Source organism: Branchiostoma belcheri, unplaced genomic scaffold, assembly GCF_001625305.1.
Source record: "Branchiostoma belcheri isolate BF01 breed outbred unplaced genomic scaffold, Haploidv18h27 scaffold27, whole genome shotgun sequence".
NCBI classification, from domain to species: Eukaryota; Metazoa; Chordata; class Leptocardii; order Amphioxiformes; family Branchiostomatidae; genus Branchiostoma; species Branchiostoma belcheri.
In genome coordinates, this window is record NW_017803876.1 from 167,284 (window position 1) to 177,661 (window position 10,378).

General features: G+C 43.3%; 1 protein-coding gene across 1 annotated transcript in view; it reads right to left on the reverse strand.

Annotated features, from left to right (window-relative positions):
- Positions 1-131: 131 nt before the first annotated feature.
- The window catches only part of LOC109472347, a 13,779-nt gene continuing 3,532 nt past the window's right edge, over positions 132-10,378 (reverse strand). Inside the window, exons 3-4 of the mRNA XM_019772060.1 lie at positions 9,108-9,234; positions 132-714 (exon numbers count right to left, since the gene is read on the reverse strand). Coding sequence (XP_019627619.1) covers positions 595-714; positions 9,108-9,234 — 247 coding nt within the window. The 3' untranslated portion in view covers positions 132-594. The remainder of the gene's footprint in view (positions 715-9,107; positions 9,235-10,378) is intronic.

Genomic DNA, 10,378 nt, shown 5'->3' on the forward strand with positions numbered 1-10,378 from the left:
CACTATATTATATATATTATATTATATTATATATATAATTATATAATGTCTAAGTATGTGGATTTTCATCATGGGCTGCATTGACTGTCACCACCTACGAAGTGTAACAAAAAATAATTATGGCAATGTAATGGTTTCCGAACTGTTATTTTTTATTGTGATCCGTACTTCCTAAATTCTGAGTGGTGCAGGTAAATTTATCTGGTGCAGGTAAGTTTCAACATTACCTGCACCAATGCAGGTACATAAATGTACATGTATGCAGGAAAAAAGTATTTCTAGCCCTGACAGTGGAGTATGGCTTTGGTGACGTGTTCAGTAGAACATGTCTGCGAGGTCGTAGTCTCTCAAACACCTGAGCTAAAAGTACAATGTATCATAAGAATCAAAGACAGTGTGACTTTGGAGACACATGAGGACTATTGCTTGAACCCTCAGCACTTCTCATGCTGTGTCCACCTCATAAACAATGTTCATTATGACCATAGAGTTATGTCTTTCTTTTTTTTTCAAGTTACATTTCTGATTATTATGAACTGCATTTACTTTTAAGATTGTGTGCATCAGTGCAGTATGGCTGTGGTGAGGTGCTCATCAGTAGAACATGTCTGCGAGATCATAGTCCCCGTGGTTGTAGATGAGCATGTAGTTGACCCTGCGCCCGTACTCGTGGTAGCTGTAGTCCAGAAAGTCTGGGCTGATGTACTGACACACCTGGGGTAAAGCACATATATATAGCGACTCATCATTGCATTATGACTGATTGGTAGTGCATCTGGAATCCTAGATATACAATGTACATGTACAGTAGACACCAGTATAGCTCAAGAGATTTATATACCATTCTGAAAACCCAAACCATTTTCCATTCCCTAGTTTGGAGACTCAGCTGCTACATTAAGTTTGGATAATGTCGCGCCATGATGAATGGAATAGAATAATTGCATAATTTTGTTTCACTGAAAGAAGAGGAAGAAACATACCACAAACAATGTTTTCGTTCTGTGAAGGTAAACAATGAACTGACATTGGTCTGCGCAAAGATATTCAATTATTTCAAGTACGTTATATCAAGTTGCTGAAGCTCCTTGATTATTTAAAGTCTACAAAAAGTAGGAATGTCTTTTGACAAAATATTTGTACAGAAACACACAACAAAAGTTCCAAGACGAGATCTTAATCGGGTTGAAGAAGAGACAGAGTACGTCTCGAAAGCTCTCCAGTGTAGCTGAACATTCGTGTTTCTGTATAAATATTTTGTCAAGGAGGTTATACAAGACAGTATTGACCTCCTTGGTCAAAAGTATATAGAAACTTTATTCGCAAAATCATGCCCGAAGGCTAATTTACCGTGGCCGACAAGTACAAAATTTTACACCGTAACTTTTGGTGTTTTACACCGCAACTTTTGGTGTTTTACACTGCAACTTTGGGTGTTTTACACTGCAACTTTTTCTGTGTTTTACACTGCAACTTTTCCTATGTTTTACACTGCAACTTTTGCTGTGTTTTACACTGCAACTTTTGGTGTTTTACACTGCAACTTTTGGTGTTTTACACTGCAACTTTTGCTGTGTTTTATACTGCAACTTTTGCTGTGTGGAAAACTTACACCCCTCCCCTTTTATAATGGACGGTCCCCCTGTCAGGTCAAAGGTGACAAAGATGGCGGCGGCCTAAGAGTGGTAAAGGGACCATTTATCTTGTCCCGAGTATGTAAATTAGACTCCTTAAACAGCAATGTCTGCAAATATCATGCAGATATATAATAATGCGGAAGAAACTAGGAGAAACTAGGAAAAAGCAGTAGAAATCGGGAGAATAGAAAAGAAAGAAGGAGAAAGCAAGAAAAAGCTAGAAAATATAGGAGAAAGCGGAAGAATACAGGAGAAACCAGGAGAACACCGGAGAAAGCAGGAGAACCCAGGAGAAAGCAGGAGAACGCAGGAGAAAGCGGCAGAACACAGGAGAAAGCAGGAGAAAGCAGGAGAAAGCGGCAGAACACAGGAGAAAGCAGGAGAACACAGGAGAATGCAGGAGAATACAGGACAAACCAGGAGAAACCAGGAGAACACAGGAGAATGCAGCAGAATACAGGAGAAAGCAGGAGAAACCAGGAGAAACCAGGAGAACACAGGAGAAAGCAGGAGAATGCAGGAGAACATAGGAGAAAGCAGGAGAACACAGGAGAACACAGGAGAACACAGGAGAAACCAGGAGAATATAGGAGAAAGCAGGAGAATACAGGAGAAAGCAGGAGAACACAGGAGAAACCAGGAGAAACCAGGAGAACACAGGAGAAAGCAGGAGAATACAGGAGAACACAGGAGAATGCAGCAGAATACAGGAGAAAGCAGGAGAAACCAGGAGAACGCAGGAGAATACAGGAGAAACCAGGAGAACACAGGAGAAACCAGGAGAACACAGGAGAAACCAGGAGAAAGCAGGAGAACACAGGAGAAAGCAGGAGAACACAGGAGAATGCAGGACAATACAGGAGAAACCAGGAGAACACAGGAGAAAGCAGGAGAACACAGGAGAAACCAGGAGAAACCAGGAGAACACAGGAGAAAGCAGGAGAATACAGGAGAAAGCAGGAGAACACAGGAGAAAGCAGGAGAAACCAGCAGAACACAGGAGAAAGCAGGAGAACACAGGAGAATGCAGGAGAATACAGGAGAAACCAGGAGAACACAGGAGAAAGCGGCAGAACACAGGAGAAAGCAGGAGAACACAGGAGAAAGTAGGAGAACACAGGAGAATGCAGGAGAAACCAGGAAAACCCAGGAGAAAGCAGGAGAACACAGGAGAAAGCAGGAAAACACAGGGTAATGCAGGATAATGCAGGAGAAAGCAGGAGAAACCAGGAGAAAGCAGGAGAATACAGGAGAAACCAGGAGAACACAGGAGAAAGCATGAGAACACAGGAGAAACCAGGAGAACACAGGAGAACCAGGAGAAACCAGGAGAACACAGGAGAACACAGGAGAAAGCAGGAGAACACAGGAGAATGCAGCAGAATACAGGAGAAAGCAGGAGAAACCAGGAGAACGCAGGAGAACACAGGAGAAACCAGGAGAACACAGGAGAAAGCAGGAGAACACAGGAGAAACCAGGAGAAACCAGGAGAACACAGGAGAAAGCAGGAGAATACAGGAGAAAGCAGGAGAACACAGGAGAACACAGGAGAAACCAGGAGAATATAGGAGAAAGCAGGAGAATACAGGAGAAAGCAGGAGAAAGCAGCAGAACACAGGAGAAAGCAGTAGAATACAGGAGAAACCAGGAGAAACCAGGAGAACACAGGAGAATGCAGCAGAATACAGGAGAAAGCAGGAGAAACCAGGAGAAACCAGGAGAACGCAGGAGAATACAGGAGAAACCAGGAGAACACAGGAGAAAGCAGGAGAACACAGGAGAAACCAGGAGAAACCAGGAGAACACAGGAGAAACCAGGAGAACACAGGAGAATGCAGCAGAATACAGGAGAAAGCAGAGAATACAGGAGAAACCAGGAGAACGCAGGAGAACACAGGAGAAACCAGGAGAACACAGGAGAAAGCAGGAGAACACAGGAGAAACCAGGAGAAACCAGGAGAACACAGGAGAAAGCAGGAGAATACAGGAGAACACAGGAGAAAGCAGGAGAACACAGGAGAAAGCAGGAGAATACTGGAGAACACAGGAGAAAGCAGGAGAACACAGGAGAAAGCAGAGGAACACAGGAGAAACCAGGAGAACACAGGAGAAACCAGGAGAAAGCTGTAGAATACAAGAGAAAGCAGGAGAACACAAGAGAAATCAGCAGAATGCAGGAGAAAGCAGAAGAACACAGGAGAAACCAGGAGAACACAGGAGGAACCAGGAGAACACAGGAGAAAGCAGGAGAACACAGGAGAAAGCAGGAGAACACAGGAGAAAGCAGGAGAATGCAGGAGGAACCAGGAGAAACCAGGAGAACACAGGAGAATGCAGCAGAATACAGGAGAAAGCAGGAGAAACCAGGAGAAAGCAGGAGAATACAGGAGATACAGGAGAAACCAGGAGAACACAGGAGAAAGCAGGAGAACACAGGAGAAACCAGGAGAAACCAGGAGAACACAGGAGAAAGCAGGAGAATACAGGAGAAAGCAGGAGAACACAGGAGAAACCAGCAGAATACAGGAGAATACAGGAGAACACAGGAGAAAGCAGGAGAACACAAGAGAAACCAGGAGAAAGCGGCAGAACACAGGAGAAAGCAGGAGAACACAGGAGAAAGTAGGAGAACACAGGAGAATGCAGGAGAAATACAGGAGAAACCAGGAGTACACAGGAGAAACAGGGAGAAAGCAGGAGAGCACAGGAGAACACAGGAGAAACCAGGAGAATATAGGAGAAAGCAGGAGAATACAGGAGAAACCAGGAGAACACAGGAGAAAGCAGGAGAACACAGGAGAAACCAGGAGATATGATAGTGGGGTTACTATATTGGAAGTCAGTCCGACTTTGGAAAACCTAGGTAGTTACACGTATCATTGAAATGATACAAAAAGCACTCCGAGGACGACCCGACGTTTACGTGTATCATTTATATGATAGACACGGAGGGCAGACCCTAATATACTCGCCAAAGCGTAATTGGATTTTTGGGAAGAAGTTGCGAAACCTTATTGGCGCGGCTTTTTAAGAGCCAAGTGGTAACTCTTCTATTAGCTATTTAAATGATTGCTGGTACAGTGTACCCGTCTCACACATGCGTAGATATGATAGTGGGGTTACTACATTGGAAGTCAGTCCGACTTTGGAAAACCTAGGTAGTTACACGTATCATTGAAATGATACATAAGGTACTTCGAAGACGACCCGACGTTTACGTGTATCATTTATATGATAGACACGGAGGGCAGACCCTAATATTCTCGCCAAAGCGTAATTGGATTTTTGGGAAGAAGTTGCGAAACCTTATTGGCGCGGCTTTTTAAGAGCCAAGTGGTAACTCTTCTATTAGCTATTTAAATGATTGCTGGTACAGTGTACCCGTCTCACACATGCGTAGATATGATAGTGGGGTTACTATATTGGAAGTCAGTCCGACTTTGGAAAACCTAGGTAGTTACACGTATCATTGAAATGATACATAAGGTACTTCGAAGACGACCCGACTTTTGCGTGTATCATTTATATGATAGACACGGAGGGCAGACCCTAATATTCTCGCCAAAGCGTAATTGGATTTTTGGGAAGAAGTTGCGAAACCTTATTGGCGCGGCTTTTTAAGAGCCAAGTGGTAACTCTTCTATTAGCTATTTAAATGATTGCTGGTACAGTGTACCCGTCTCACACATGCGTAGATATGATAGTGGGGTTACTATATTGGAAGTCAGTCCGACTTTGGAAAACCTAGGTAGTTACACGTATCATTGAAATGATACATAAGGTACTTCGAAGACGACCCGACTTTTGCGTGTATCATTTATATGATAGACACGGAGGGCAGACCCTAATATTCTCGCCAAAGCGTAATTGGATTTTTGGGAAGAAGTTGCGAAACCTTATTGGCGCGGCTTTTTAAGAGCCAAGTGGTAACTCTTCTATTAGCTATTTAAATGATTGCTGGTACAGTGTACCCGTCTCACACATGCGTAGATATGATAGTGGGGTTACTATATTGGAAGTCAGTCCGACTTTGGAAAACCTAGGTAGTTACACGTATCATTGAAATGATGCATAAGGTACTTCGAAGACGACCCGACTTTTGCGTGTATCATTTATATGATAGACACGGAGGGCAGACCCTAATATTCTCGCCAAAGCGTAATTGGATTTTTGGGAAGAAGTTGCGAAACCTTATTGGCGCGGCTTTTTAAGAGCCAAGTGGTAACTCTTCTATTAGCTATTTAAATGATTGCTGGTACAGTGTACCCGTCTCACACATGCGTAGATATGATAGTGGGGTTACTATATTGGAAGTCAGTCCGACTTTGGAAAACCTAGGTAGTTACACGTATCATTGAAATGATGCATAAGGTACTTCGAAGACGACCCGACTTTTGCGTGTATCATTTATATGATAGACACGGAGGGCAGACCCTAATATTCTCGCCAAAGCGTAATTGGATTTTTGGGAAGAAGTTGCGAAACCTTATTGGCGCGGCTTTTTAAGAGCCAAGTGGTAACTCTTCTATTAGCTATTTAAATGATTGCTGGTACAGTGTACCCGTCTCACACATGCGTAGATATGATAGTGGGGTTACTATATTGGAAGTCAGTCCGACTTTGGAAAACCTAGGTAGTTACACGTATCATTGAAATGATACATAAGGTACTTCGAAGACGACCCGACTTTTGCGTGTATCATTTATATGATAGACACGGAGGGCAGACCCTAATATTCTCGCCAAAGCGTAATTGGATTTTTGGGAAGAAGTTGCGAAACCTTATTGGCGCGGCTTTTTAAGAGCCAAGTGGTAACTCTTCTATTAGCTATTTAAATGATTGCTGGTACAGTGTACCCGTCTCACACATGCGTAGATATGATAGTGGGGTTACTATATTGGAAGTCAGTCCGACTTTGGAAAACCTAGGTAGTTACACGTATCATTGAAATGATACATAAGGTACTTCGAAGACGACCCGACGTTTACGTGTATCATTTATATGATAGACACGGAGGGCAGACCCTAATATTCTCGCCAAAGCGTAATTGGATTTTTGGGAAGAAGTTGCGAAACCTTATTGGCGCGGCTTTTTAAGAGCCAAGTGGTAACTCTTCTATTAGCTATTTAAATGATTGCTGGTACAGTGTACCCGTCTCACACATGCGTAGATATGATAGTGGGGTTACTATATTGGAAGTCAGTCCGACTTTGGAAAACCTAGGTAGTTACACGTATCATTGAAATGATACATAAGGTACTTCGAAGACGACCCGACGTTTACGTGTATCATTTATATGATAGACACGGAGGGCAGACCCTAATATACTCGCCAAAGCGTAATTGGATTTTTGGGAAGAAGTTGCGAAACCTTATTGGCGCGGCTTTTTAAGAGCCAAGTGGTAACTCTTCTATTAGCTATTTAAATGATTGCTGGTACAGTGTACCCGTCTCACACATGCGTAGATATGATAGTGGGGTTACTATATTGGAAGTCAGTCCGACTTTGGAAAACCTAGGTAGTTACACGTATCATTGAAATGATACAAAAAGCACTCCGAGGACGACCCGACGTTTACGTGTATCATTTATATGATAGACACGGAGGGCAGACCCTAATATACTCGCCAAAGCGTAATTGGATTTTTGGGAAGAAGTTGCGAAACCTTATTGGCGCGGCTTTTTAAGAGCCAAGTGGTAACTCTTCTATTAGCTATTTAAATGATTGCTGGTACAGTGTACCCGTCTCACACATGCGTAGATATGATAGTGGGGTTACTTTATTGGAAGTCAGTCCGACTTTGGAAAACCTAGGTAGTTACACGTATCATTGAAATGATACAAAAAGCACTCCGAGGGTGACGTTTACGTGTATCATTTATATGATAGACACGGAGGGCAGACCCTAATATACTCGCCAAAGCGTAATTGGATTTTTGGAAAGAAGTTGCGAAACCTTATAGGCGCGGCTTTTAAAGAGCTTTTTTTCATGAAATTTCACTCCGCAACGTTTCCTTAGCTCTTCGGCGTGTAATATACTAGTAACCGAACCTCGTAAGCCGTGACCCGAAAGTAGATGGGATTAGCGGTATCACGGAAACCCCCATACAGTTCGAAAACCTACGCCAAAATGAGTTCTTAGCTAGCGAATAAAGGTCAACTTTGACGCTACAAAGCTCATTTTTGTGTACAAGTGTGATCTTCAAGTGAACTTCGCGAGGTTCCCTGACTTGTAAGGATTACAACGACATATATTTTAGCCTGGCTTTCCCGATTCTGACTGCGCTATGATAAATTCTGTGAACCATGCTAAGGACTCATTTCGGCGGTTAACAACGTCACAGTGTCTACATTTGTATACGAGCGATCGCTGTTTTTGTTTACATTATACGCATGCAAATTATTTGAAGACATATGCAAATTCTTGGTAGGCAAATCAGCCAACTGGCACCCACTTTTTTCCTACGGTGACGTCATGGCGATCGCTCGTATTGTTCCCTAATGATCGATAACTTACCTGAGTCAAGAGTCAACACTTCATAATTGAAAATAAGTCTTTATTGCTTCATAGTACCAAGTGGTGCCACATTTGACTCCCATAGGCCCAAAAATTTACTCATCAAATTATTAGCGACCTTGCGAGTCCGAATTCTCTAGCTAGAAAATGTCACGTGACTCAAAGGCGGGGAAACGTGGAAGACGAATATCGCCGCATGCAAGCGTTTATGACATCATGCCACGATAGTTTAAGCTAATTACATATTTACGCCTTCAGACAGACATCATTTCTATCATACCATGCGTCGACATCAACACGTAGCGGTGCAAACGTTACCAACATTCACTAGATAGCAACATAATTTGTAATCACTGGACCTGGTCGAAACATTTTTAAACTTATCCCGATCTATAGGCCAAAGCTAGAAAAACCTTTAGAAAAAAACTAACGTCACAACGAAGCCAAGCTTTTCCTCTAAAAAACTTATGCACGAAAAGGATAACTCAGTCGACGTAGTTTGCATGCCATCGTTGTCACCTTTGACCTGACAGGGGGACCGTCCATTATAAAAGGGGAGGGGTGTAAGTTTTCCACACAGCAAAAGTTGCAGTATAAAACACAGCAAAAGTTGCAGTGTAAAACACCAAAAGTTGCAGTGTAAAACACCAAAAGTTGCAGTGTAAAACACCAAAAGTTGCGGTGTAAAACACCAAAAGTTGCGGTGTAAAACACCAAAAGTTGCGGTGTAAAATTTTGTTCTTGTCGGCCACGGTACTAATTGCTTTTACAATCAAGTATAATACTCATTGCAATACAGGAGACAGGTAACAACTGTCTGGAAAAAAACTTCTACTACTACTACTACTACGCTAGCTATTATGGGGTTCGACTTCTTCTTTGTAGGCAGTGGATAATGAATAGTCCCACATTCTGCATAATTAGTGGGTTTTGTGATCTTGTATATATTTCACCTGTCTCTCGGCGCAGCAGGCGTCCGGCGCGTGGTCCACCACCTCCGCTACAGTCTCCAGGTAGCAGTGCCGGGATACTAACTCCTTGTAGAAGAAAACGTCTCGGTCTTCTGTCGCTGGGATACACCTACAAGTGCGCAGAAGTTCGGATGTATAGAGTCGTAAAATTATAGACGCATTATTATTATTATTATTTATATGAAGAGCCTGATCTAACTTTCATCGAACGCCAAAATGTGAAGAGAGGAGACAAGACAAGGCTCTGATTTAATGTTTTGTTTTGTAGTGTTGAATTTTTTAATTCGTTTGTATGTGATGTTGCCGATGAATGAAAAAATCTTGTTTAACAAGGTTTATGTCAAAATTTGAAAATGTATAAATCTTGTTTTTTTTTGCCCCGTCTTGGTTTTTTCGCCCTATCGCATTAGGTTTGGAGTCTGTGGAGGATGTCATCCATTTTTCTCACTGCTTAATTATTGGATCAATCCGCCAATGACGTCATCACACCCCATATAAGGGGCTGATAGCCCATTCACTCTGTGCATTTACTGAAAACATCCCCCCGGACCGGTCGGAGTTGCAGCGTCGTGGAGGTCTACCGTCCGACCAGCACGACAGCGTTTCGACAAGGAAGGAAGCACGGAGCGGAGACCGGAGTGCCTGGGGGAGAACTGCAAGGATTCTCGCTGACCAGTTTGGTCAAGGTTTGGCTAGTGTAGACGGTAGTGAGAGTCCAGAATTTTCGGCGTGTTTTTGTGGCGCCACGGTTAGCAGGTAGGGCAGGCGTGCCTTCTAGAGTGAGTTCGGTTTTCTTAGAGGGAGAGTTTAGTTTTGGCTGTCAGTGTGTTGTTTTTGTTTTCTTTTTCGCACCTCAAGCTTAGTAGAGGTTTTGGGGGTAGATTTTTGCGGGTTTGTTGGGTGCGTGAGCTTTCGTGTTGGAATTTTCCGTTAGCAGGCGTTACACGTGGTCCTCCACACCTGGGTCATTTGCATTTGAATGGTGGAGGCATTTTTCTTTTGTCTGCTGGTTTCGGGGTGGTGATTGTTTTAGCAGGGATTGGGTACCTGAGTGGAGTCTCAGGCCTTGCTGGTTCGCCGCTTGGTCCTTTGGCTGTACGGGGCATCTCTTCCCGCTATGGTGGGGACTCCCTCGGGTGGGTAGTGTAAGTTTTGCAGTGGGATTGGCGTCTTTTATGAATTGGCATTCTTTGCACATGTAGATATGACGCCACGAGCACCAAGACTACCTACCGCGGGAATGCAGGATGCCG